This window comes from Corvus kubaryi, unplaced genomic scaffold (genome assembly GCF_017639235.1).
Source record: "Corvus kubaryi isolate FWS band 111438036 unplaced genomic scaffold, C.kubaryi_AGA036_p1.0 37367, whole genome shotgun sequence".
Taxonomy (NCBI): Eukaryota; Metazoa; Chordata; class Aves; order Passeriformes; family Corvidae; genus Corvus; species Corvus kubaryi.
In genome coordinates this window covers 3,498,803-3,526,766 of record NW_024581119.1, presented here as the reverse complement: position 1 = coordinate 3,526,766, position 27,964 = coordinate 3,498,803, and the positions used below count along the sequence as shown (strand labels likewise).

The 27,964-nt window shown below is 48.6% G+C and overlaps 2 protein-coding genes across 6 annotated transcripts in view; one reads left to right on the top strand and one right to left on the bottom strand.

The window, feature by feature from the left end:
* Window positions 1-22,604, top strand: part of LOC121667426 (beta-galactosidase-1-like protein 2) — a 32,964-nt gene extending 10,360 nt beyond the window's left edge. Inside the window, exons 2-21 of the mRNA XM_042034035.1 lie at window positions 2-71; window positions 2,162-2,221; window positions 3,414-3,611; window positions 3,802-3,870; window positions 4,150-4,245; window positions 5,834-5,942; window positions 6,219-6,311; window positions 8,872-8,953; window positions 11,557-11,621; window positions 13,704-13,788; window positions 14,302-14,439; window positions 15,065-15,145; window positions 15,336-15,442; window positions 15,820-15,966; window positions 16,342-16,413; window positions 17,218-17,299; window positions 18,464-18,551; window positions 20,335-20,449; window positions 21,335-21,451; window positions 21,892-22,604. Coding sequence (XP_041889969.1) covers window positions 2-71; window positions 2,162-2,221; window positions 3,414-3,611; window positions 3,802-3,870; window positions 4,150-4,245; window positions 5,834-5,942; window positions 6,219-6,311; window positions 8,872-8,953; window positions 11,557-11,621; window positions 13,704-13,788; window positions 14,302-14,439; window positions 15,065-15,145; window positions 15,336-15,442; window positions 15,820-15,966; window positions 16,342-16,413; window positions 17,218-17,299; window positions 18,464-18,551; window positions 20,335-20,449; window positions 21,335-21,451; window positions 21,892-21,978 — 1,961 coding nt within the window. The 3' untranslated portion in view covers window positions 21,979-22,604. The remainder of the gene's footprint in view (window position 1; window positions 72-2,161; window positions 2,222-3,413; window positions 3,612-3,801; window positions 3,871-4,149; window positions 4,246-5,833; window positions 5,943-6,218; window positions 6,312-8,871; window positions 8,954-11,556; window positions 11,622-13,703; window positions 13,789-14,301; window positions 14,440-15,064; window positions 15,146-15,335; window positions 15,443-15,819; window positions 15,967-16,341; window positions 16,414-17,217; window positions 17,300-18,463; window positions 18,552-20,334; window positions 20,450-21,334; window positions 21,452-21,891) is intronic.
* A 487-nt stretch (window positions 22,605-23,091) lies between these two features.
* The window catches only part of B3GAT1 (beta-1,3-glucuronyltransferase 1), a 34,383-nt gene continuing 29,510 nt past the window's right edge, over window positions 23,092-27,964 (bottom strand). For all 5 annotated transcript variants that reach the window (XM_042034299.1, XM_042034301.1, XM_042034300.1 and 2 more), the window contains 2 exons: window positions 26,657-26,774; window positions 23,092-25,576 (listed from right to left, as the gene is read on the bottom strand). In XM_042034299.1, the coding sequence (XP_041890233.1) occupies window positions 26,688-26,774 (87 nt within the window). In that variant the 3' untranslated portion in view covers window positions 23,092-25,576; window positions 26,657-26,687. The remainder of the gene's footprint in view (window positions 25,577-26,656; window positions 26,775-27,964) is intronic.

Here is a 27,964-nt window from a genome sequence, read left to right as displayed (position 1 = left end):
GGGGGGCGGCGGCAGCGCCGCCTCGGGGGCATCGCGCTGCTCCTCGTCGTGCTGTGGCTGCTGCTGCGCAGGTGAGACCCGGCGCGGGGCGAGAGGCGCGGGGGTCACGCCCCGGGGGCGGCGGGGCCGGGGAGGGGGGCGGCGGTGTTGGGCGGGGGGTGCCGCTGCCCCGCCGGGCGCAGGGCCCGCCGCCGGGAGCGGGGCTGGCTGCGGGAGAACTGCGCATGGATGGATGGAACGGCGGCGCCGGTGGGGTGGGGGTGTGGGGAGGAGAACTGTCATTAACGTAATTAACGTAATTAAGGTCCGTGCCCCCCCCCACCCCCGCGCGCTGCCGGGGAATTAACGGGTTCGATAGAATCCCGTCTTTCCCGATCAGAGATCCTCCGCTCCCATAATTCCTGCAGCGGAACGGGAGCGTGGGAAGGAGCGGGTAACGCAGCCGCCGTGCCGGAATTATCCAAAGCTTTAAATAAATGTTGCACCTGATATCCACAGGTCTCTTGTATGAGTGTATCCGTAAAACGCTGTATCCGGAATAAACCACTGTATCCACAAGGAACTGTGCTCCGAAATGCTGTGATTGTTGCCTCGCCCGTGGTCTGTGAGCACGGGGCTGTGCAGGGCAGGAGCCGGCGCAGCTCGGAGCTTTCACTTTCCTCTGGCCAGAGGAAGCCCAGAATAGACAGCAAAGCCCTCCGAGGTCTCAGTGCATCTTAGGGATTAGCGGCAAAGCCCCTTGTCCTCTGAAGCGCGTCCTTTAGCATCAGCAAGGAACTGAATGGCTTTTTCCCCTGGTTTGTCTGTTTTCTTTTCCATCAGTTTTTTCTCCTGACTGGTCTGGTTACGGGGTGGTTGGACACCAAAGCTAAATCTCTCTTGCAGAGAGGACTTCAGTCACATTTGTGTTTTACAGGCATGAACAGCGTGGCTGTTTGGTTTAGAAGTTAATTGGGACTTTCCTTTTCCATTTTGCACTTCAAATTCCATCTTAAAAAGTCTTATTCCATCTTATTGGACTAACTTGTCCAATTCAGTTTCAGAGTCTCTGCTCTGGGGTTAGTTGGTAATGGAATGGTTGAAACAGACTTTCCTGAAGCAGAGATGAAATCACAGAATCACAGAATCCTGCAAAAAAAGATTATTTGCAGCTTGTGCTATGATTACAGAAGTGAGAAGAAAAAATCTGCTGGGAGCTATAAATTGCTTTCAGGAAGCAGTACAGAGCCCAGGTACATTTTAAACTGTGGCAGTCTAGCTCAGGGCAACAGGATGAAGCTCTGCTGAGTCACAGAAGTGGGTTTTTTTTTTCCCCTGAGGTTACTTGGACAGATCCTAATGAGAAATGTGGATTTCAGGATATCTAAGATAATGTGTTGAAAATACTGGGAGCCTGGGAGCTTCCTACCAGCCCTTCTTGGGGAGAAAAAGCACTGGAGCTGGGGAGTTTTTAAAGTAGGAAACTGGATGGGAATGTGCCAGGTTAGTTATGCCTGGGATTAAGAAAATGTGCTTAAGTGATTAGTTTATTTTTATCTGGCTGTGTGTGCTTCCTGAGCACAGCCTTCATTCTGGCACCAGTCAGCAGCACTTCTGTGTGCAGGGGTAATTTAGGGCTCTACCTAGCTCATAAACAACTTGGAAACTCTTTTCCAACCTAATCTTTGAAAACTGGAGTTTTGCATCACCAGACCCTTTTGACCCTAAAATAAAAGCAGATGTAGCTGCTGGTTTGGTTTGCCAAAGTTACAGTCTGTGATTTAGCAGCATAGAGGGGCGGGTGGCCATGGGGTATCCTGTGTGGGGCTTGCGAACCCCGTCCCTGGCTGCTGAAATTCCTAACAATTCCTTGGGAGCAATGCTGCCATTTCCCAGCCTCACGTCACCATTCTGTGGCTGTACCTACTTTTCTCATGTAGATGAGTGTTTTTGATCCTGTTCTTACTCAGGCAGTCCCCCTTTAAGTGTGGCAGATTGGTGTTTTGTGCTCATTTCTCCTACCTGAGCTGCACTATCATCAAAACCTGTTATTATTACCCCACCTTCTGCGTGAATACATCACAGTCTCCTTGCTCAGCCCTGTTTCTGTGAATGGCTGGACAATCAGTGTGAGTCTCGTTGACTGAAGGCAGTGAATATCTAATCTGGCTTCCTTTTCCAGGTATTACCCCTGCCTGCTGCCGGTTGTTTCAGAGCCCTGTGAGAATGCTGTGCTACTCAGGTACCCTCTGAGCTTGTCAGCCAGCCCGTGCAGTACCCTGCAAACCTTAGATTTAGCTCCTTTGCAGTCTCCCTGTCCTGTCAGAGAACAGGCAGGCTGCTGGTTAGCAATCCCTGCAAGCCACGAGCTCTGAGCATCCTCACCATCCTCACCCTCTGCTAACAACTGCTTTACACATAGCATAGGCAGCAGCTGGAGGCTTAGGTGTTCCTCTCTTCTCTCACTCTGATATTTCTCCCAAATGTGTGGGTCACTCTTGCTTTCTGGAGCTGGGAATTCCTTCCTCCCATCTGGCTCTGATAAGGAACAAGCTGCCATTGTCTGACTCTCTGTGCGTTCAGAGCTGTGCCACTGGAGTGGTCTGATGGAGGCAGAGACACTGCTCTGTGTCCAGGCTTGTTGATAAAATGGGGTTTTGGCTCAGCCAAAGTGAGCTGGGGAGCCTGCAGGGCCATGAGTAGTGCAGGAGGTGACCCAAGAGGAGTGCTCCCCCCGGTAAGTGCTGAGGAGCTGCTCTCCCCGTGGCTCTGATTCCTTTGGCAAATGACGTTTTCAGGATTAATATAAGCAGTGATGTGGGCAGAGGTAAGTTTGTGGTGGCAGCTGATTTAGTCTCTCCTGGGTAATGAATATAATCCAGGGGGCTCACTAAATTGGGGAAAAGGTTCTCTGCTCACAGGGAGCAGGTGAAGGGGTTTTGTCTTTTCTATGCCTTGAGTTGGAAGATACCAGAGTCCCAAGACATTCAGGATGGCAATACTGAGATGCAGGTGCTGTTGGAACATGGATCTGGAAATCAGCCGTGTGCCATCCCACTGCAAAGCAGGGACATCCTAAATTCCATAAATTAGGGAAGTGCTTGTGAGTATTGGGAGTGAAACTTCCCCATCCGTGATTTTGGCAAGTGACTTTTGTGCTCTGTGCCCGAGCAGTGTCAGTTGTAGAGCGTGGCACAGTGGCTTGGGCGTTCAGGGGAGAAGCTGCCACTGAAATGAATATTGAATCCACATCTTGGGAAGATCTTCCAACTGCCTTAGAGCCTTCTGAACAATCTTTGTGCTCTGTATGACCAAGAGTGTGGTTTGCTTAAGAAGCAGGAAGGTCAGAGCTGCTCCTGCTGGGTGAGGTGGAACGAGGAGGACACATTTCTCCCCCAGGACTGGCTGCTCATATGTCTCCTTTTCTTTTCCAGGTTTAACTGGAGTGAGCTGACCCCTCTGGGGCTATGGGGGAGGACCCTAGGCTTGCAGACAGAGAACTCCCAGTTCCTGCTGGAAGGGATGCCCTTCCGCATATTTGGGGGTTCCATGCACTACTTCCGAGTGCCCCGGGAGTACTGGGAAGATCGGATGCTGAAAATGAAAGCGTGTGGTTTAAACACCCTCACCACGTAAGTGTCCTCCCTGCCCGAGCCTCACAGGGACCTCACCAGTGGGACTTTATTATTAATTCCAGTGGGCCATAACAATGTATTTCCATACTTCTTACTGCGGGAAAAGGCACAGGAAGGAATAGTGGGGCCTCAGGTTTTCTTTAAGCATCCCATCCTTCACCTCCACTGCCCTCGCTCTGCCTTTCAGGTACGTGCCGTGGAACCTGCACGAAAAGGAAAGAGGGAAGTTTGACTTCAGTAAAAACCTGGATCTAAGGTATGTGGCACAGACAGCTCTGTTATTAAATGCTCCTGTTTGGAGGGGACGGGGTGTGGGTTTGGGTGGAGATGTTATTTTGAGCTGTGCCTTGATCAGGCAGTGGGGATTCGTTCCTTCCCCTGCCTTCTGGACTCCTGGGAACTTAATCAGTTCAGCACCAATCCAGTATAGTTGCTTCATCAAACCTTCTGGTTTGGTACCTAAATTCCATGGTGATTGGAGTATTGGGAGTGGGGTTCTGCAGGCAGGCAATAATTCATCCGTCTGGATCCCCAGGGCCTTCCTTTCCCTGGCAGCTAAAAATGGACTGTGGGTGATTCTGCGCCCTGGACCTTACATCTGCTCGGAGTGGGACCTTGGGGGTCTGCCCAGGTGAGTGTGGAAATTGTTCAGTTCAGGGAAGCATGAGGGACAAACAAATCCCAAGCTCCTGAACACACAGTCGAGGCTCCTTCAGAGCAATTGCTTTGGAATGGCTGGCTGCTAGATGGAGATATTTGTTTCCTGAGTCCCCAATGCAGGTGAATACTCATTACCTTATTGAGCTCTTCTAAATTTTTTTTTGAGTGTTTAAAATAATAATTGTTTTATGGTATAATGGTATAATTATATATGGTATAATATATATATTATACCATTATATACAGCAGTCTGACCTGTTTGTTTGCCCCCAGCACAAGTGCAGGCCAGGCAGATAACAGGATCTGCAGTGTCTCTCACAGGGTTTGTTGTTTAATTTCTTCTCACATGAATGCATTATATATGGTATAATTCTCTTACAGCAAGAGAATAGAACTGGGAGGACCCATCTTGCTGTTGCACCTTGACTCTCTATATAACGTGAACAGGATTTGCAGCTCGGTGTAAGAATTTGCATCATCTCAGCTCCTTTTGAAAAGCCCTGCTAGAAATCTGCATTATATGGCTGGCAGTAATAAAACCCCACAACTTTTCCAGCCTCCTGTTGTGTTTTCCCCTGAAGCACACAGCTGTAGGAGGCTTTGAGAGCACTGGGACTTACCTGGTTCCTGGATCCCGGTGGAGCCAGTGCCAGGTTATCACTTGTTTTCCTTTCCTGCACAGAGCACAAACCTCAGTGCAGACACTTGGGGATTATTTCTTTGAACCTTTCCACGTTTCACTTGCCTTTGGCATCAGAGTTCAGGTGTCAGGGACTTACTCCTGAGAAGGAGCTCCTCATGGCCAGAGCCAGAAGCCACCTCCACATTAGGTTATGAGAAGTGCCTCTGTTTTCACATCACCCATGTGGTTTTTTATCAGACAGGTTAAAAATTCTAATAAAGAGCCACAGTACTATTCTCATTTTACAGTTAAAGAGGAGCTGATTTTTTCTGAGTCAAAAAAGCTGCATTTAGCATAGAGGAGTTAAGTTTTCTCAGACCTTTGAAAGTATTTTAGTTAAGGCCTCATTTTGCAGAGAAAAGGAAGACATAGCCTCATTCCTCTTAAATTGTTACAGCTTTATGTTATTCTCCTCTTCAACAAATTGCCCTTTTTTCTGTTAACTCCAGACAGAACCCAGCCTTGTAAATCAGCAGTAGAAACAATGGGAACAACTACAGAAATCTTTGTTTTGAGAAAGGATTGGGTTTTTTTGAAGGAGCACTTGGTTGTAGAGTGCCCTTGGGAATGCACGGAATTCACTTTTGAGTGGTAAGATTAGCCCTCGAAATATTGTTGCTGGAGGTGGTGAAATGAGTTTAGGCCTGAAATGCAGAACAAAAAGAAGAGGAAGAGATTGGGAACTGGAGCCTGGATTTATTTACAAGTGTGAGTGATGGACACATGGTGTAATTCACAGCTCGGGGTGCCACAGCTGCGCTGTGGGCTTGGCCAGGTGACACCAATGATCCCTGGTGTGACTTGATGTCACTGGGTGAAATACCCCTGCTTGGCTGAACAGGACACTCTAACACATTCCCTCTCCTGATTTCCACAGCTGGCTGCTGCAAGACCCCGAGATGCAGCTGAGGACAACGTACAAGGGCTTCACAGAAGCTGTGGATGCCTATTTTGATCATCTGATGCGCGTTGTTGTCCCTCTCCAGGCAAGCAAAATCCTTTTCCCTCTCCAGGGGTGGGAATGTCTGCACAGAGCAGGGTGGGCTGTGTGTGACAGCAGCAGGGTGAGGCAATAACAAATGTACCAGTTTTGCTCCAGGAATCAGCACAGGCTGTAGTTTTCTGTGTCGGTTTGGGAGCATGGGAGGGTGGAGCTGAGTCCATCTGACACTGGTGCATCTTTCCTGCCAGCCAGTGTGATTTTGGTCCCTGTGCTTAGAAATCATGGTGAACACCTTCTTTCTCCCTTTTGTCCCCCACAGTACAAGAAAGGAGGTCCCATCATTGCAGTGCAGGTGGAGAATGAATACGGTTCCTATGCCAAAGACCCGAACTACATGACCTATGTCAAAATGGTAATGGTGGCATTTTACTCGTTTCTGTGTCAATCTCTCACATAAATCACCTTCCATACAGTGTTTTCCTTTTTCTGTATAACTTTTGAGTGTGGTTTGAGAGACCCTTGAGAGCATTAGTGCCTTCCCCAGCTGCATTTTCCTTGGATCTTTCCTCCTGGAGTGGAAGAGTTGGCACACAACCCTCTCAGTACTGATAAATGTGCATTACGTCTTCCAGAGAAGAGGGTGATAGGGAGCCAGGGAGCGTCTGTATTGCAGAGCTGGTCTTGAAGAAGCTGTCACTTGGGGGTCCTGTTTTGCCTCTCTTAGATGATATTTGATAAAGGTTTCCCTTTGCTGACTTTTCCTGGGAGGAAAGTTGATGGAAGCAAGCCACCAGCACGCTCCTAAACTTGTATAATTTGGGGCTCAGCGTCAGGCATAATGCCTCCCTTAGCCCTGTCAAAAAGAAATTAAACTGTGCCCTGGCTGCCCTGAGTGAGTGATAAGGAGTTGTCCCATGCCCAGGGAGGCTGGATTATCCTGGTGGATCTCACAGCAGTCTGACCTGTTTGTTTGTCCCCAGCACAAGCGCAGGCCAGGCAGATAACAAGATCTGCAGTGTCTCTCACAGGGTTTGTTGTTTAATTTCTTCTCACTGAATGCATGTGAGGGGGGTCACCCATCCAGTCTTGCTCTTCTGCTGCAGGATTATGGGATCCTTCTGAAACCCTTTGGGTACCCCAGCTGCACCCTGAGCACCCTGAGGCTCAGGCTGTCCTATTGCTCAGGGTGTACAGAGGCTCTTCAAACCAATAATCCCATGGCAGGAGTGCTAATCCCCTTAGGGCTGTGCCAGCTCCTGCACCGTCTCCATCTCGTGCAGTGCTTTAATTCTGCTTACAGGGCTAAATATGAAGTGTGCATACAAACAAATTAGAGATAATGCCAAGCAAGTGGTTTTCAGAACCCTAAATGAACGAGGCACAGAGATTCTGGGGGTCTGAACAGCCTGCAGGCTTGTCCTTGCTTTTCCATGGCTCAGTGAGGAAAGAGCTTGTGCTGTTTCAGATTTGTCAGGGCAGATTCCCCTGCCAGGCCTGTGGGTGTATTTTTGCAGTGCTGTTTCATCATGTTCTGGGATTGTGTGCAGTTTACATCTGAGGAAGTACAGAATAGTGGTTAGAGATGAAAATGTGGGAAAGCAGGATTTGCAGGGCTTCGTTTTTGGTTGGAGTGGGTTCTGATGTGAGGTGGGGCTCTGAGTCTTTGTTCTGGTTTGTGGCAAGGTGGTTAATTCACACCTAGCATCCATGAGCAAGTTGCAATATTCTTGGAATTAATATACTCAGTAAGAAACACCCACAACTCACACAAAACCTCAAATCCTTGTGCTTACCTCACTCTTTTGGGTGCAATGCCTTTGCCTTCCTAAAAGTGAAAGCCATGGAAGGGTGTTTTGGCATGACCCTTCCCACACAGAGCTGAGCTTCTATTCCTGCTTCTCTGCTGCACCCTTGGAGGCATTTAATGTGTGGCGGCTCTGCTGTTTCTCCATTTTGCATTTACATTCAAAAGGAGGGGAAGAAACTTAGTATTAATGCAGTGCTCAAAGAATTACCTTAGTAAAATTGGTTAGAATTTCCAGGTCCCTCAGCAGCTGAATTTTGTCCGAATCCAGCATCTGTTCAGGTCTAAGTTTGGTGGTGATGGGTTGATAAAGTCCCCAGGTTGTCCTAGCTCTGGATTGGGTTTGTCTGTAGCCTCTGTGTTGCAGTTTCTCTCTAATGCAGACACTGTGCCGTGCCCAGGTTTGCTCTTTGTGCAGGCAGGGGCCATAAACAAAGGGATTTATCCCTTTTCACAATTAGTAATTTAGACTGGAGAGACTGAAGCCTTGTTCTCAGAGCTCGTGGGAGCTGGAGGAATGACTTCCAGTGCAGATACAGTGAAATGAGTTGTTAATGAACAGCTGAGGTTTCTCAAGCTCTCCTTCCAACATCAGCCACGGTTCTGTTAAGAACCAGCTGCCAGGGAACAATCCTAATGGGAAGAACCTTGTGTGTGCAGGTGGATTTTAAAACCACAGAGTGCTGTTTCCTCCAGTACTGTTACATTGGGGAGCAACTAAATTCATTGATTATTGAAAAACATTGGTACCTGAGCTGTCCTGTGATGGCATTCCTTGGAAAATCAGCTCTTTTCACCTCCCTCTGTCAGGCAGTCAGGAAGGCTGAGCTGCTTTTCCTTTCCTGCTTCCACCTGAATCCCTCTTTTGATGGAAGCAGCGAAGCTCTTTATTAAATTGATCTCAGAAGCTGAAATCCTGAAGTTGGATGCATCAGTGAGAAACCAATCCAGCTTCCTAAAACAAAATAAGACTTTCCAGTTGTCTTTAAGCTGGGAAAAGTAGACAGGAAAGCTTCAGGAAGAATGGGAGATGTCACAGGGATAATATTTCATTCCAAGCCACTGCCAGTTGCAGGCTGTCCCCACAGAAGGTGATACTGTAATGCTTTAATATCCTGGGAAGTGCTAAACTCTGTTAACACAATGGCTTTTGCTCTTTTTAACTTAGGCCCTGTTAAACAGAGGGATTGTGGAGCTGCTGATGACCTCAGACAACAAGAATGGGCTGTCCTTTGGCTTGGTGGAAGGAGGTGAGTGCCTGTAGAGGTGAGGGCAGGCTGTGATCTCTGGGGAACGTGACCTTGGAAGGAAAACAGGACATTAATTCACCCTCTGCATGCACTGAGTGTGTTCTGTTTGTGGTAGCAGGGACCCCTTGGCTGGATGGTGCACCCTAGGACAAACCCAGGCCCTTCCCAGAAAGGTTTAGAGTGGTTTATTTTTCACATAAAGTGCAACATTGTGTGAAGGATTGGGCGTCTGTACTTCCCACTGAGTCAAGAGATGGCAGCACCCAGCATTTCGTAATGTTTCACCAGACTACAAGGCTGAAAATGCTTCGTTTAAATATTTATTAAACAAGTTCCTCAGCAATTACTAACAGTAATAACTCATTCCTAAGGTAGCTGCTTTGCAATTAAAAAGAGAAGGAAAAAAAGTCCATTAAAAGCTTGATTCTGAGTTCTACATTTAAGCAGTAAGTGCAGCAGTAGTTTGTGGGGCAGCAGCATCTTCTCAGCAAGCTTATTTTGGGGTGTAAAACCTTAGGCAGGTAAAGGAGGATGTCAGATGTGCAGAAAGCAAAAGGATGCCCATTGCCCTTTTACAAAGGATAATTCTAATAAGTTTTTTAAATGCTGCTTAGCACCCTCCTCCTTTTCCCTGGGAAGAAATGGAGGTGCAGCTGCTTGAGTTTCACTGAGCCCTAAATCTGACTGTTTGGGGCACTGATTCTCAGAATTCCAGGTAATTTCAGCTGGGATTTACTCTGCCCTTGGCCTCTGCTCTCTCCTGTGTTCCTGCCAATTGCCTGAGGTGTGACTGCTCCCCCAAATTAAGTGTTTGCAGGGTACGGTCTTTGAGTGCTCCTGTTATCACTCAGTCATAAATAATGTTTATTTTCCAATCTCAGGAATGGAGATGATTAAAGGGAAAGACTTTCCCCTCCTTTTTTTGCCTCCTTTTGCTTTTCCATGACAGTGTGAGAGGGATAAATTCATTAACTGAAGTCACGGGCCTTCACCAGCCCAGTGATGTTGTCTTTTGGATTTTTTTGGGTGTGCAGCAGTTTTCAGCTCTGACCACACAGAGTCACTCTCTGCCTGCCACAGAGCTGTCAGGAGAAGGGATGCTGTGGAAATCTCTGCCTAGCCCTGATCAGCTGAGGGAATGTTTGCTGCCTCAGAGCTCCTTCTTGTTCAGAGTCGTTCGTGCCGGGAGCTCTTTGATCCCACTTTGCCTCTTGGATGTCACAACAATCTGCTCATTACCAACGTGTCACTGATCAGATGTGTGCAATAACCAGGGCTCCAACTGGAAGAGCAGCAGGGTGGTGAGGACAAGGCTAAAGGAGAGGCCTGTGAATCATTCCCCATCCCTGGAAGTGTCCAAGGCCAGGTTGGAACAGCCTGGGATAGTGGAAGGTGTCCCTGCACGCAGCAGGGGCGGGGATGGGATGAGTTTGAAGCTCCCTTCCAACCCAAACCAAGCTGTTTCCAAGAATCCCAAGCTGATAAAACCCTTCTGGGAGCTCATGGGAGACAAAATAAAGCCTCTGCTGCGCCTCCAGGCCGTGGCTGAAGGACCATGGTGGGACACCGTGTTTGTGTGTGTGTGGAAAGAGCATCCCGTGAGAATGGTAAATAAGGCTCTGGGGAATGGTTCTGTTTTCCATGGTGTGCTGTTAGTCTGCATGAAAAGCAGAGCTGGGCACGTTCTCCTTCAGCATTGCCAGCTACTGTATTACATCAGTGCTAAATCCACGTTTTGTTTTGTTCTCCCTTCGTGTTTTCTGTGCTGAATTCTTCGGCTCAGGCACTACATAGGTCAGCCTATTAAAATCAAGGTATAAATAGTGAGAAGGGAGCTTTTTCTTCTGTAAATATTCTGTTTGAAGTGCTCTGCCTGACACAACTGGGGCTGGGTTTGATACCAGCTCTCTTGTTAGAAGTCAGTTTTTAATGCCGAATCACATCATCGCTGCTGCGTTTGCAGAGTTTGTTTGAGAGAAATATCAGCATAACCAGGGGCTGGGAGGTATGAAAGTGGTTCAAGTGTGTGCCAGGGGCTGGGACACTGATCCCAGATTAGTGTGTCCTGTCCTGCTGGCAGATGTTCCCACTCCAGAGCCTGAGGAGGGGCAGGAGCACAGAGAACTCTTCCAATTCCAGTTCTCTGTGGTTCTCTTGTCCTGTGGTTGCTCTCACTCACCCCCACAGACATGACAAGCTCTAGGATATTGCCTGGGTAGGGATTCCTGCAGCTGAAGCCTGGGAGAGAAGTGTGGCATCCAGGCAGGACTTTCTAATAAGTTTGCCTTTGTGTGGTGCCTTTTAAGTGGGGATCTCCAAGTGCTTTACAGGCTCTGATTAGAGCTGGTGACACCCCAGGAGCTGCTCTGGTGCTCTGTCTCTCTAATATCTCTGCACATGAGAGCTGAAAGATGGCCTGTGAGTGTTCCACTGTGTGCTGTGGTCCACGTGGATTCCATATACCAAGTGAAGGCTTTGATGGGAAATTCCTGAGGAGGTTATTTTGGGGGTCCAGAAGGTGTTGCAGTTCCCTCCTGCTGGGCTGCTGCCTAAGAAGACATTTTGGATGAGTCTAAATTAATACATTTTTCTTTTCCCATTAGCACTGGCCGCTGTTAACTTTCAGAAACTGGAGCCTGGGCTACTGAAATACCTGGACACAGTACAGGTAAGATGCACAAACACTTTGTTGATCCACATTTCCCAGCACTAGAAGTGAAGCACTGGTACTCTGGTTGGGATTTGTGTGTTGGTTTGGGGCTTCCTTCTCATTAGGGCAAAGCATTAACTTTAGGTTGGTTATCTGGTAAATCTGCATAGCTAAGAGCAAGCGAAGCAAAAAGGCATAAGCATCATTTTCTATTAAGTTCCATATTCTTTTTATACTATCATCTAACAAAAAATCCTGCAATGCTACTGATTCCCACACTGGAAGTTCACAGTCTTCTCTAGGTTGAGTGCAAGATGTCAGGCAGAGGTGGTGATTTCTGTACAGTTCACCAATCAGGAGGAATCAGGGAGGGAGGATTTAAGTGTCATGTTATCCAGCACTCTTTAGAAAGGCTTTTCATCCAGCTGTGCCCTGTGTTTATCTGTTAGAGGTTAGGCTTCTTCTCACATTCAAGTGTTGATACCCAGGAGCATCCCAGTTCACAATTGTCAGACCTCTCTCTTGAGGTTCCATCATCTTTTTCCCCGACTCTTTCACCCTGGTGCTGTGGGTGCTCTCTGCAGACTGCTGCTGTGCTGCAGCTCTGTCTGTGCACTGTGATGGGTGTTCATCCCCAGTGCCTCATTCAGGGTAGACTTAGGAAGTTTTAGTGTGTCACTTGAGCTTCTTTAACCTCTCCCTGTGCTGCCAGAGGTGTGAATCAGGGAGGGAATTAATTAATTGCCTAATGAACATTTGGTGTGAAAAGTGTCCTGATTGTTCTGAGGGAGTGGTGGGGGAATGGCAAGTTTTGGGGTTAGTGACAGGTTATTTCTCTCTTTACACGCTCTGTCCTCTTTTCCCGTTGCCCTGCTTGTTCCAGATGAACGATGTGAGCAGCTGGGATCTGCCCCCAGCCCTGATCAATTCTCTTCTCACCTCTTTCCTTGGCTTTTGCCTGGCTGTGGAGGGAAGCCTTGCTGGCAGGCTGGATGTTTAAGCCTACAGCTTTCATTTGTTTTCTTTTCCTTTACTGGTAAAAGAGGCTCTGCTGGAGGTGCTTTCACCTCCTTCAGGTCTTCCAGAATTCCCCAAACCCTGCAAATGAATAGAAGGTGGCACCTTCCCCACCAAATGAATGCAACACGGCTCCAAAAAAGCAGCTCCTGCTTTGCTGGACTAATTATGAGATAGGAAGTGTTTGTAGGGATTATGAAGCTGTTTTGTCTTTTCCTTGTTATGGGTTTTTGTTCCAGAAGGTGACAAAGTTCCCTCTTTGACTGGTTTACTGGGGATGGACTGATTAAATGCATCTCCTAGAGCTGTTTAGATGATTACAGGCAGTTGTTTTGTCCTAATGAAGCACGAGTCTCTTTAATGCCACTTTCCTCAGCCAATTCCTGTGGCATCAGATAAAGCCCCTATCACACAAAGGGCAAAACAATCTGGAAATAGAGCCCATGAGGCTCGAGGGGCAGCCAGGCTGAGCACACATTGCCCTGTCCATGTGATGGGGCCGGGGGGGGGGGGGGGATCCCACAGGGAGCTGGCAGGCAGTGACAAATGGGAAGCAATTGCTCTGTGTGCAGAGCCTTTAATGAAGACCTAATTCCTGCAAATTCTTCCCTGCTAGCACCATATGCAGCATTAAAAAGGCATTAAGCAGCTCAGGTCTGCTGCTGTACCTTGGCAAGCACTGGCTGCCCTGCACCTGCAGACTCTCAGCTGGCAGTGGCGTGGCAGATAAGCAGACATTTATAAATGCGTGTTTCTAGCAAAAACTAAACACTGACAGTTGGTTTGTCTGTTTGCTACAGCTCTACCAAGCAGCAGCATCCAGAACTGTTTGATAGCACCTGATTGTGTGCTCTGTGCTTTGTGACGAGCAGAGGCACAAAGCTTTGCTTGCCTGTTCTGGGCATTGCTGGCCCACAGCTCCTTGTTCCTCTCATGCCCAGAGCTCCTTAGGTGCCAGCTGAGAAGAAAACACTCCTGTAAAACCATGTCCCCACACTGGGTTTGAACAATGCTTCTCTAGAAAAAGGGGTGAGTGCAGGAATGCCCTGAATCCATTTTAACTCTGTTTTTCTTTTGACACAGAAAGACCAGCCAAAGATGGTGATGGAGTACTGGACTGGGTGGTTTGATAACTGGGGAGGCCCTCACTATGTCTTTGATGCAGATGGTGAGCACCAAACGCTGTTCTTGTAGGACATTTTGTGGTGAATTTAAACCCCTTGTGAGTGCAGCACCTTCTCCCTGGTTTAAAAGCTCATTAGGAAGGCTACTAGTAAAAAAATAAACCAACAATTCCAGACCCCCCAGGGCATCTAAAGAGCAGTGAAAACAGAGCTATAGAATGTTTTAAGGACTCTCTCATCCTCCTGTAATTGTCTGTGTAATTGGGTCATTAGTGTGTTCCTTTAGGAGTCTCACTGAGGAGTCCTTACAACTTTGCTGCTTAAAAGCCAAATTCCTGCTGGAGGCTGTGAGCTTCACCCCTTTTCACCTGGAGGAGAGGATATTTGAATGTATTAATGCATCAGGAGATGTGCTGCCCTTCCTGAGGGCAAGGTGCAAATCACAACACAAATCACTGTGACTGCACGGGAAGGATAGGGAGCAGAACGTGTCTGATTTGAATTCCTGGCCCAGATTTGTGGTCTCTGGCCTCCCTGGCACTGCCCTTTTTTTGCAGAGATGGTGAATACTGTAGCAAGCATCCTCAAAACAGGAGCATCCATCAACCTCTACATGTTCCATGGAGGCACCAACTTTGGCTTCATGAACGGGGCTCTGGAAGCTGATGAGTACAAGTCAGATGTCACCAGTTATGGTGAGTTTATTTTCCCTGCCTTGTCTGTGCAGCTCTGACTACCCTGGGTTAGTGACAGTCACCAGCAATGCTGAGAATAATGAGCACAACCACTTTGTCCTGGAGGGATGAGGTGGAACACAGCTCAGAAGCAAATACCTGTCTAAAAAGGGGCTTTTGTTGGTGTTTCCAATTCCCAACCCACTCCAGGATGTGGGAGATTCCTTTATTCTGAACTGTAATTAGAGGTGTCACAGATGATGACTTGATTTCTCTTCTTTCTAGGGAGAGATGGTGATCCAAGACACCATTTTTTAATTTTACCAAGTGAAACTGTGCCATAAATCTCTTTTCATCCCAACAGCCCTTTGTTAAAATGGTTAATTTGTTCAAATGGTTGACTTCATCCTGTGTGAAATTCTGGATGTGTGCAAATTAGACCTCTGAAAGCGTGTTGCTCCTCGGTGAATGGCTCTTGTCTAAATTAAGGAATTCTGTGGCTCTTTAGTGATGTTCACTCAGATTAAAGTGTACAGACTTCCATACTACGGACAGTGCCATGAAAATTGTGCCTGGGGCTTGCATTTCTTGCGTGAAGCCGTCCCAGAGCTGCTTTATGTTTTCAAAACATGTGCTGCTTTTCCAGATTACGATGCTGTGCTGACAGAGGCTGGAGACTACACATCCAAATTCTTCAAGCTGCGACAGCTCTTCAGCATGGTCATTGGTAATTACAAACCCAGGAGCCAAAGCACTGCTCCCCCCACACTGTTACACGAGGGAATTGTTTAAACTGCCCCTTCTGCTGCAGCCCTGGGGCTCTGGGTTGTTGGGAATTAAGGACCAAAGGAGGTCTGGAGGGATCTTGAATTTGTGTTGTCTGAAATCATTGTTCCATCTTTCTTTTTGCATCCCAGGCCAGCCCCTTCCTCTGCCTCCCATGATTGAAAGCAAGGCCTCCTACGGTGCCATCCTGCTGCACCAATACATCTCTCTCTGGGATGTGTTGCCAGCACTTTTACAGGTAGTGACACCTCTTTTAATGCATCCCAGACCTAAAAGGCAGCAACTTCTAGGTGCAAAAGACAATTTGTGCTCTTCCTTTTTATTCCACAAGGATGAGGTTGGGGATTTTTTTTTTGCCAAGGATATGCAAAAGCAGCAAATCTTTTATCTTGCCTTTTCCACTGTGACTTCTGTTCTCTTGGAATTGTGGTGTTGCAAGTCCTTGGCTCCTTTTTCTTGTACTGTGGTGCAGCTTTCTTAGGGTCAGGAGGGGATTTGGGTTGGAGCAGAGCTCGGGAGGCTCTCACCTGTGGCAGCGTGGGATACCTGCTGCCTCTGCATGGTCTGCCAATGTGAGAGGCCACTCCTGACGTTCAATTTGCTTCTCCTCTGCAGCCCATTAAGTCAGAGTTCCCTGTGAACATGGAGAATCTGCATCTGAACGACAGCATTGGGCAGCCCTATGGATATGTGCTCTACGAGACTGTCATTTTTGGGGGTGGCCACCTGCACACCAGGGACCACGTCCGGGACCGGGCACAGGTAGGGGCACAGGGCTCCTTAGGCACTCACTCGCCTTGGGTGGAGGCAGGAAATGGGGGAAAACACGAAATTTTAGATTAGTTCTATGATTCACTCTTTGCAGTTCTCAGCTAAGCCTCAAGCCTTATCATTTCTAATTAAATTTCCAGTTCCAGTCTGCTAAAACTTGTAACATCTTTAAACATCAGAATGTTGAATGTTCTGAGAATATTTTGATTATTTTATTCCCACCTGAACTGAATCCGTGACACAGTTGTGGACACTTCAGTTCTAGTTTCAAGCAGAGACAATTTCTTCCCCAAATACAGCTTGAGTGATCTGATTATGACATAATTGATGAGCGGTTGCTCTGGTCTCCTGTGCTCTGTTCTGCAGGTGTTTGTTAACACCATGTACGTGGGGGAGCTGGACTACAACACAGTGGAGCTCTCCATTCCTGAGGGACAGGTAACTGCTGGAGATTGCTCAGGGTGTGGATGACAGAACCAAGGTTGCTAAAGAGGGAGAAGTCTCAGAAAGGCACCTCCTCCTGACTCAGACTAGCTTGGTGCCCTAATCAAACACCATCTCACTAGTGGAATAGTGGGATTTCACTGCCGTTTGGCGATTGAGAACTGGGGTTTGAATGCTTTTCCGTGGAGAAAATTCAAGTTATTGTAGTCCTTGCTGCACGAAATTTGCCAGCCTTCTTACCTCAGCCACAACATTGAGTACCTGTACCCTGTTTGTGCAGATTAAATCCACGCAGGCTTCATCTTCCTTAGCACAAAGCAGGTTTAAAGGGGGTTTGGAGGGTCTTGGGTCTCAAATTAAATGAGGGGGAATGTCTCTCTTTAGCTCTGAGAGCAGTTTTACCCTGGCAGAAGTTGGCACTAAGAACAAGGTACTGACTGAGCTCATTCCAACAGAGCTGTGGTGGCTCTAGGAGCAGGGGAGGGGGTGGATGCACTGGTTGTTCTTAAGGCTTGTGGGAGAGTTTATGACATGAGCCTGTCCTGTGTCAAACTCCAGTTCTGGCTCTGTGGGTGATATCAAAATGGGAGCTAAAAATTCAAGAGAAAATAAAAAAACAAACCAGAAAGCTTCTGTGCAAAGGCTGCGAGTTCCTCACTGTTGGCAGCAGAGAACTTCAAGGTGGATTTTTAAATTGCAGCTGCCAAAGGTTGTGGTGCCACTTCCCCTCTTGAACAGCTTCACTGGCCTCTGCTGAGGCTGGTGCAGGACCTGATGCTTCTCCTTGTTTGTTTTTAGCAGGGCTTCAGGCAGCTGAGGCTCCTGGTAGAGAACCGTGGGCGCGTCAATTATGGGCTGGCACTGAACGAGCAGAGGAAAGGTGGGTTTGCTTCTGTGCTCCCAAACTCTCCCAGACACTTCTCAGAGTGTAAATGCTGCAGAACTGTCTGTGTGCTGTGCACAGAACCAGCTAAGGGCCCAGTACAGCTCTTGTGGTGCTGGTCAGGACTGGGAGTTGGTGGGAAATGGTGTGAGGGAGGGAGTGTGTTAAAAAACATCCTCAGCCCCTGTCTGGAGTGATCAGAGGAAAAGCAGTGGCTGCTCAGTGCCCTGCACCAAGGTTTATTTTATAAGGGCATAGCTAAAGCCAAGGCTATCAATGAATCTGGCTCTGCTCTAGGTTTCCTAGGTGATGCTCAGCTCCCTTTCTCTTGCTCTGTGAGCATATTACTTCAAGGGAGGGAAGGAAAATACCTTTTTTAATCCGTGTTTTCCCTTGGGGGTTGATAATTGCATTTAAAAGCTCACACAGTCGCAGGAGGAGGGAACTGCATCCCCTTGCGCAGAATTGACTGAAATGCTCAAGCCTGTCGCACACAGTGGTGGAGCTGGAAGAGGTTGATTCTGTTTTAATGGGGAGCTATGTGCAAAAGCTCTATAAAATAGATTAATGGAGTTAGGCACATGACTGTATTGATTTTATTTAATGCAGAAAAGTTCCATAAAGCCTCAGTGCTGCCTCAGCAGCCTCAGTCCTGTGATTAGGAGGCTGCATTAGAACCCAGGCTTTGCCTGCTTCAGGGAGAGCAGCTTTAACAACAAGGTGCTAAAGGTGACTGACTTATTAAGGTGCCTTAAAATCCTGGGATGGAAAGCCCTGGAGCAGCTCTGGGTGTCAGTGCTGGCCCATGTTTTATTTTGCTGTGCCTGTTACAGAAGAGATTGACTGCTTTAAAAAAATCTGTGCATGGTCGGCTCACTAAACCCCAACAATGCCCCATGTGCTGCCTGTCCAACACATCCCAGTGTTTTCTGCTGGGAGGGGGTTTGGGGCCCTGGTGAGTTGAGGGAGAGGAGAGAATGGAGAGGCCGAAGTTTAGTAATGCTCCCCACTCCATCTGGATGAGCAATGGGACCATATGGACTCTAATTCCATTGCAGAACGTGGCTGCTTTCCATCTCCTGCTGTTCCACAGATTCAAATAGCAAAATCCATCAGCCTTAGCTGCTCCTCAACTCTTGATTACCTCCATTGCTCTTGCAGGCTTAATTGGTGACGTCTTCTTGAATAAAACCCCCTTGAGGAACTTCAAGATTTACAGTTTGGAGATGAAACCTGCCTTCATGAAAAGGTTTGTGGGATTTAAACTTTTTTTTTTTCCCCTTCCTCATTTGTAACCACCTGTTTTTCCAGCAGTGCAGTATCTGATAGGGAGCAACCTGAGGTAACAGTGGGGAGGTGGATTTTTGCACTGATCAGTTCCTCGCTGACACCTTTGCCTGAAATAGTGCAGGAAATGGTGCCAGCTGATCCATACCATTATTTAGGGAGAAATCTAATCCCACTGTGCAGGATTTAAAGATTTCCTTGCAGCAGGGTTAGATCAGGTAGGTAAAAACCAGGCTTACCCAAACGGGAGGATCCCCACACACCCACGCGTTGGAAATTTTGGGTCTTTCTGGAAATTACCAATCTGGCTGATATATTTAGTAATTCAGACTGGCGAGGGATAGATTAATTCTAGAAAGCTACTGATAGTGCATTAACAATCCAGATGGCTCCCTCTCTTTTATGTTGTTTTGCTTTAATTCAAGGAAGGAAATCTAGCAGGGGGATGTTGAGGAGCCTCTGTCAGCACATACAGAAAACCTCAGCAAGTGTTTCAGGCAGCAGATGCCCTATGGACTGTGGCCACAATCCAGAGACACTCTTTACAGTGACGTTTTTAATACCAGAAAGAAACTTACGTGCATCCCCCGAGATATCACAGCTGCCCCATTTTGTGTAGGAGGGAGAGAGAGGCCACGTTAAACTGAGATGGCTTTTAAAAGGAAAAAAAGTCCACATTCAGAAATGTCTAAGGGCAGTTTTACCAGGTGCTGGGGGCTACCTGAAGAATTCTTATTGATGGGGTAACTCACAGCCTTTTGGACTGCAGGGTGTTAGAGGAACATTTCCAGAGAGGAGCATTAAAGCAAGTGAGCTGCCATGCCCAAACAAAAGCAAGATTAGTCACCACTACCCTCAGCTCCTGGCTGCTGACCAGCAGCGCTGAAACACAATCAGCTCACAGTCTCCTGGGGGAGGAGGGAGAGGAGTGTTGTGAAAGGAGCTGTCACAGGCTTTGAGTTGAATAATTCAGTGGCAGCCAGGCTGCACTGGATCAATAACTTCCCCCAGTCCAAGAGATGCAGTCTGTAAGGGTTGGAGGGAGCATGTCCTGACAGAAGCTCAAGGCTTCTGTGGGATTCTACACTCCTTATTTCCTCTTCTGTTTGTGCCCTGCTCCCAAATTGTTGCCACAGGTAAGAAATAATGTCAGATTTCCCCTAATTACTGCAACCTTGCAAGGATGTGTTTGTGTTCCTCGACAGGAGCAGTGGCAGCAATGTCTGGTTTGAATCCTGTCAGTTCTGCAGCTTCCTTTAGCAAGCCACAGACATTTAAAGCACCCTGGCAGATCTGAAGGATCCTCAACAACCAACATGAAGCCGAGCTTTTATCCCAGAGTGGTTTGGTGGAAAGGGCCTTAAAGATCCTCTATCCCACCCCTGCCCTGGGCAGGGACACCTTCCACTATCCCAGGTTGCTCCAACCTGGCCTTGGACACTTCCAGGGATGGGGCAGCCACAGCTTCTCTGGGCAACCTCTGCCAGGGCCTCACCATCCTCTCAGGGAAAAATTTCATGCCAATATTCCATCTGCACCTGCTCTCATCCAGTCTGAATGCTTTCCCCCTTGTCCTGTCACCACACGCTCTTGTAAAAGCATTTCCCGTCGCTGTGAAGCATCAGAGGTGGCGACAGCCCCAGGTACCCTTGTCTTGTACCCCAGCTTGGCCTGGCAGGGATGTGGACCCTGGGGACAGAGGCAGGTGGCCCCAGTGCCCTGTGTGAGCTGTCCCTCTCTTGCAGCTTGCAGCGTGTGTCTGGCTGGAGCACGGTCCCAGATTATTTCGTGGGGCCGGCGTTTTTCCGCGGGAGGCTGTGGATAGAGCAGCAGCCACAGGACACCTTCTTGAAGCTGCAGGCAAGTCCTGGTTGTTTTTAATCAAGGTTTTTAAAGAGCTGGTTTGAGAGACACTTGTGCAACAGCTCTGACTGGCCTCTGTGTCTGTAGTCTCCTCCTCTCTTTTAGAGAATTATTCTGAGGGGCTGAAAGTCTCCTCCAGGTACTTCTGTTCAGTCTGGAGAGGTCCTGAAGGGAAAACGTGCAGTACTGGCCCCACAGAGCTGCCAGTGACCACTTCAGTCTTTTTTTACTGGCATACAGATGTGATTTTCTAGTTGCAGAGGAGTAATGGGCACAGAAAATAATGGAGGCCCTTGTTTTATCCCCATCTCCTCAGTGTGACATGGAAAGAGTCATTTCTTTGTGGCCATGGCATGGGAGTTAGCATTCCTGTCATCCTTCTGTGGGAGATTGCCTAGACCTTCACATGAGATTTTAAGTATTATTAAACTTCCTCCTCTGATTTCCCTCCCTTAGAGCCAAGGCTTGTGCCCATCCTTACTGTCCTGCTCACAGAATCGTATTTGTTGCAAATCAGGCCAGCCAGCAGCAATTCAGTATTTCTGTCACTTGGGAAAGAGTTGAGGGCAGATATTCCATGCTTGGGAAGGAATAAAGGCCTGTCTGTTCATAGGGATGAAATTTCCTGTACGAGCATGAATCACAAATTGCACGTTTTTTGAAAGCTTTATCCTCTTAATGAGCACATTAAGGATAACTCCTGTTCAACAGGGCTTGTTTAAATGTTCCTGGCTGCAGGGACTTGCACAGGGAAAGCAAGCAGAAAACTTGCAGAAAGTGGCTGGAAAGAATGCAAGTGTGAAAGCAGATTTGGGTTCCTGTGGGGACGCTAACGAGGCAGCAGAGCTGCATCGGTAATTCCGTGTTCTGCCTTGATTCCAGGGCTGGGAAAAAGGAGTGGTATTCGTCAATGGTCAGAACCTGGGAAGATACTGGAAGATTGGACCTCAGGAGACACTTTACCTTCCTGGGCCCTGGCTACGGAGAGGGGGCAACGAGGTGAGAGGCTCTGCTGGGATTGCCCTTTGCCTGTGGGTGTTGTTAAAGATCCGTGTCCCAAAGAGCCAGACGTGCACAGGACATCAATTATCCTCCCTTAGCTGCAAGCCAGCACAATAGAGGGGAAGGACAGTGCTGTCTCCTAAGACCTGTGAAAATGAGGGAAGGTGCTGCTCTAAAGCTGGCTCTGGCTCTGACAGCCACTAAGGGGTGGCGAGGATGGCAGCTGAACTACAAAGCTCTGCCCCAAGTTGGAAATGGAGACAAAGCTGATGTGCTGCTGCTTCATTCCTGCACCACGTGGTGCCGAGGCAGAGTCTCAGTCACTGTTCAGACTCACACTGACTGATGTCTTTAAATGATGCTTCCTTCCCCTCCTCCTGAAATTATTTAAAGCCCCCCAGGCTTTGTAAGAAGGGGTTTTCTCTCTCCCTGTGCAGATTGTCATCTTTGAGGAGCGCACGGCGGGACGGATCATCCAGTCCGTGGACATCCCCTATTTAGGACGGACCCAGTACGTGGACTGAGCAGAGCTGCTTTCCCATGTTTGGCTCATCCTGAATATTCCTGGTTGCATGTCTGGGGACGTGATGGCTCAGCACTTGGGCATGCTAATCTCCACTAGAGCCAGGGAAAGGATTTGCCCTCTCAGAGGAGAGGCCGGCCGGAGGAAGCAGGGCCGTTGTTCCATGGACGGATGGATGCAGCAGCTCATTCCCTGGACTACTGAGAACCCCCAGCCTGGATGGCTGCGCATGTTCTGGACCATCTGGTGGATGTGGGGGAGTAAAAAGGTGCTGGAGGCAGGTGAGAGAGAGAGAGAAAGAACTGAAGCCATCTGAACCGAAAGCTGAGCTCAGCTTTCCAGGGACTTTCAAAATGTGCTATCGCTGGCCTCCTCGTTTTTATAATTAGGTAGGGAGAAAATAGTTGGTGAACATTTGAGTAATCAGGTGTGGAAAACCATTTTGGCGTGCTTTGAGGCAGATTTTAGCAGGTCTCTCTGCAAAAAGGCCATTATGTGTTCCTGTGTTGGAGGCCAAGGTGGTTGTCAAATGACTTTTAATTTGGTTTTTTTTTCCCACTAAGTTTTGCTATGGAGGTCGTCTCTCTCTCAAAAGGAAAAAAAAAAAAAAAGTTTTAAAAAGTGAAATGTGTTTTGTCTTCTATCAAATGTATCATTATGTTTCAGGCCAGGCAGGAATGAGAATTTCCAAGGAGGAGAAAAGAGCAAGTGAGTCCTCCAGTCCTCTCCCCACTCGTGCTAAAGACGAAATTCCCCCTTGGAAAATGAGCAGGGATCAGATTTGGGCTGGGATGGAAGCGAAGGGACTACAAGTAGGAAAACTCATCCCTGCTTTTGCCTTAAAGCTGCCCCGGGATCTTGGGTCCTGGTTTCTTTTTTCTTTTTGTCCCTGTAAACACAAACTCGGGATTTAGGTAAACATGACGTTCTTTGAACTCACCAGCTCCAAGGCACAGAGGAGCTGCAGCCTCCTTAGGGAGAGGAAGAGATCAAACTCGAGCTGTGAATCCTTCAGGACCTCCAAGGAGTCGCTGCTTTCTGTGCCAGTAGCAGGATTGAGGCTCTGAGGGAAACACCAGACTGTGTCTGTAAGGGAGGTGCAGGGTATTCTGGCTCTTAGAAACCATCATTTTATTTAACAAATTTAAATACAGTTTGTTTAAAACTGACAACAGACAGTGCAGCTGGAACACACTCCATCCTGGCCACGTCTGGTCACACCTATCTCTGCTCCCCAGGGCCACGGCAGCTGAAAGGGCCCAGGCTCCTGTGGCCAGAGCAAATGTGCAGGGCTGTGTTCAGAACTCCATCCTTTGCATCTTTCTGGAAGTTATTTCCTTCCGAGGAGGGAAGGTTGGAACCCAGCAGGGACTGGAATTCAGATTAGTGAACCAAAACATGCAGCTCGGAGAGGACATCAGTTGGAAACTCTATCAATGTTATGAAAACGTGGTAGTCCTTGAAAAATGTCTCTTTCCACTGTCGGGTTTGCAGGCTGAAGGGAACTCAGAAGTACAATAACAGAATAAATCTACTTGAGTGCAGAGTTTTAATCCAAGATAACAATACCTGTTCCCACAGAGCAGCCAGCAGCATCCAACACTTTCTATCCAAGTAGTGCTTCAGCCACCGCATCTAAAAGGAACATTTTTGTAAAGGCTTCTGTGGCTGGGAACTAAAGAATGTGACTTTTCCCCAATGGTTCTGATATACAGTGGGGGAAAATAATTTACAAAAAATATTTTCCTTTGAAATATCAGGAAATACACAATGTCATTAGTCCAAGGAGAGACTTCTGTACCACGAAGCCAACAATCAAACCCAGAGCACTTTAATAGTTCTATATGTTAGGGCTAAAAAATAACCACATCTGTTGCAGGATTACATTTTCCCCTCAGTTCAAAGGTAAAATTGTGCTTCAGACCTTCTTGAAAGAATTGGGACAGTGGGGGGGTGATGAAAGGTTTGACAACAGTTATGAAGGGGGAGGGAATTTCAGGGTTTTGGATGGGGAGAAGGGGCCTGTCGTACCTCAGTTGTTATCTCAGCACGTTCGGCAGCCTCAAACAGAGTCACCCACGGTGGCAGCACCCAGGTCCTGCTCCTGCACTGCTCAGTCCTGTCTCTCACCGAGGGGCAAAGCCCACCTTCAGCACCCCCCTTTCACCAACACTGCCCTTTGGTGTCACACACCGGGGCAGAGGTGACCGATGTCCTGCTTGTTGCCACCTCGAGCCAGGTGCTGAGCCCAGGATCCCCTTCCCAAGGGTGCTGCTCTGTCCATCAGAGGTGACTGGGAACTGCTCCAGGGTGGTTTTTCACTCCAGGAGCTCTGCAGGAGCAGAAATAGGGGCTGAAGGGTACATTCCAGTCACATGGGAAACGCACTAAAATCACCTCTTAGCATCCAGTCCCTAGTTTGAAGCAGTTTTATTTTTTAAGAGTGGAAATTTGCCTTTATGTAGGAGCACCCTTCAGAGAATCCCACCCCTAATGCTCACAGGAACCAAATTAGGGCTAAACAGGACCAAGATCTGGATGAATGTTACGGTGTGTGGCCCCAGCAATCTCATAAATCCCCAGTTCCAATTATTTTAGCATTTTTAGAGACCCACATGCTGGAAACACGACTCCATCCAGGATCAGTGGCGAACTGGTGGTGATCAGCATCTCCCTGATCCTGTCCCTCTATCCCCCTCTGGGGACATCCCCCAGGGGTGTTACAAGAACGATGGGGACAAACCTTCTAGCAGGGATAGAACGAGGGCCGATGGTTTAAACTAAAAGAGGATATATTAGATACAAGGACGTTCTTCTGCAATGAGGGTGGTGTAACACTGGCACAGGTTGCCTGGAGATGTGGTGGATGCCCCATCCCTGGGAATATTCAAGGCCAGGAGCAACCTGGCCCAGCTGAAGGTGCCCCCTGCCCATGGCAGGGGGTTGGACCAGAGGACCTTTCCACCCCCAACCCTGCTATGATTCCATGAATGCCAAGAAATGGGAGGGTGCCCCCCAAACTGTGAAACTGAGGAAGGAAAAGGAGAGGGAATACAGAGAACAGCGATGCTTCATGGGTTTGTTCTAACCTGCCTTGCTTTTCCCCCTCCCCCAAACCCTTCCTGTCTTGTGCAGCGTAACAAACACTGATTAAAGTAGGTTTAAAATTAAGGGCTAAGGTGCCATCTCGGAAGGCAGCTGTCCCCTCCACGGCCAGAGAGCTGCTCGGGCTGTCGCACACGTGGCCACAAGGTCGGTGTGTCTCAGCAAAACCAGTCCCAGGGGCACTGCCGTGGCTCTCACCCTCACCCAGGTGCTGGCAAACAGCCCCTGCTCGGTGCAGCCCCATCCCGGCGGGGCTCCAGCGCAGCGAGCCGGGAGCTGGCAGTCCTGGCCTTTCTGTGCTTTTGTCTCCACCTCCGGAGCGTCTGCTTGTGCTCCGAGTCCAGGAGGAAGGGCAGGGGGTCCGGGCAGTTTATGTATGCAGTGTTGCTTGGTTTCAGAAGGCTAAAACTCGTGGGAGTCAGCAGAGGTCCTGGCTCCCGCCTGGCTGGCTGGGTGGGTGCTGCGGAGAGGAACCTTGCGCATGAAGAAATCTTCTGCAACAGAGACACATGCAGCACGGGTATCACCCCTCTGCCTCGCTGCAGAGCCATCCCAAAGCCCTCTCCCACTGCAGGTCCCGAGCTGGGCTGCCCGGGCTGGGGGAGCAGCACTGGGGACAGCGCTGGAGAGCTCCAGCCCCTCTGCGAAGCCTCTCCCTGGCACAGAGAACCTGGTGCAGGCTCCCCTGCTGCCCTGCCAAGGCCACAGAGCAGCAGGCAGGGCCCCGTCCTGCTTCCCGCAGGGAATTTGCCATTCTTGGTAAAAATTCACCACTGCTGTGCAAATCTATGCCCTTCCTGCTCTTGCTTCTCAGGACTCGAGAGCAGCGACCTCCTCTCCCTCCAGGCCTGGTTCTACACTCGAGTTTAAGGGAATTGTGCACTTATTTTTTTATTATTAATGAAGCACAGCTCTACAGGCTGGGTGCAGATACAAGTGAATAGCTCGTCCTTCGCTCCTGCAGCCCCACTGCAGAAATACCCAAGGCATGAATAAACACAAATCAGCCATCAATGGGTGTGTTCTTTCCTCCTTTCCACTGCAAAAGACACCCCATGCTCTCCTCAGGTGAGCAAACGCCTCAGGTGGGGTTTAGCCCACAGCTTCCCATACTCCTCACTGCCTCTGTGTGGCTTCAGTGTGGTTGTAAATTAAATATTTCCCTCAGTGATAGCTTCTGCCTGACTTCAAAATCCTTTGGCTGGTACTGCTTTAGCTTTCCTCAGGTGTTTGCAGGTGGATGAATCCACACCCTTCACCCCTGTGCTTCAGCTGTATTAGACAGTTAACAAGGCAACCTTGTTTAGACAAGGATCTTAATGGTGTAACTTCTGCCTAAATTCCTGCTCCCTGCAGGAGCTTCCCCTCAACCTCTCACCAGGTATTTAGCATTTTGTCTTAAAAACAGATTAACTTAAAAAAAGAGAGATTAACTAATGGTCTTGAGACGTTTGGCAGTAAGGGAAGGTCAGGGTGGTGAATAATGGAAATGAAAAAGGGCATTTAAAAGAGCTTTTATCGTTCTCCTGCCCCTTGTCTAGCTTCTCATTGCTGTTAGGAACGTGTGCTCTTACCTGGTGTTGGTCTCCGTTCAGCCGTGCACAGTCAGATTTCCACATTGGGATCTGTGAATCCTTTCTTGCCCTCGTTCACCAGCACAGGCTTTTCTGTCCTTGTGTGCCAGACTAAAATCTGAAGAAGCCAGCAGAAGTCATTAGCTGCACCTCTCCAGTGCACTAACAAATATTCCTGCACATTAAATCAATAGTGCAATTTAACCAGCCACCCTGGAGCCTAATGGTGCATCCACCGCTGAGAGGGGCTTTGCATAAACCTTCATTTAGGCAGAGCTGCCGCTCTGCAAAATGCACAGTGCACAGAAATTACCCATTTTACAGTGTGCTGTCGTGGGACATTAACCTGCTCCTTCCATGTAGTTATCCAGCAGCTTCCTCGAAAGGCTCATCAGCCTTCCAATGGAGTAAGGCAGCTCCCTCCCAGCCAGGGAATCACATCCCTGCCTCCCCACAGAGCCAGTTCCTCACTCTACTTCTTGGTTATCACCTTACACCCCTGGTCTGTGGAGTCACTCAGAGGGGAAATGCAAATTCCTGATGTTCAGGTCACATTGTGAGGGAAGAGGCATCTGGCTGAGTGCCACCAGCTCTTCCCATCACCTCCCCTGCCTTCGACTGGGGGAAATAGAAACTGAATTTTTCAGCACATCCCTGAAAATCCGCTACTGGGCAGAAGACATCAGTCTGCCCCCTAACCTCGGCATCGCTTCTCTTTTCACTCTGGAATTCTTTCCAGGGCCTAAAAAGCCAGGAGAGTGTCACCGAGCTGGGAAGGACTCGCTGCTGCTGCAGTGCTGGTGCAGCCTCTGCTGCCTCAGAGCTGCTGAGGCAGGAGCTGGTTCCAGAATCCTCCCTTCTTCCCACGAGCTCTGCGCTGCACACACCCTCTCATAACCCAGCACTACCCAAAGGATCCCCTCAAAAGCCCCCTCCCCAGTCCCTTTGGAATGCTGGCCCCACACAGCCACCCCCTATGCTGTACCAGGTATTAAAACCCCTCTCCAGCTTGCTTAAAACAGAACTGAAGCTTCTCCTAAAAGCTTCCCTCGGTCTTGGCAGCAAAGTTGCAGAGAGATCAACATCTGTGGAGGAGAACTGGCAAAATCTGAGGTGGCTGAGTGTTTCCGGGGGGCTATTATAGGAAATTGTTTCTACTTGCTGTGCTCAGACGGTTCTGGAAGCTGCTTAAAATACTCAATTATTCTCAGTGCTTTCCCCCTAGAACCAGGATTGCTGGGAGCAGCTTTATCCTCTCCGAGCAGGTTTCCTGCTCCCCCTCACCTGTGGCTCTTTCCCACCCCGTGG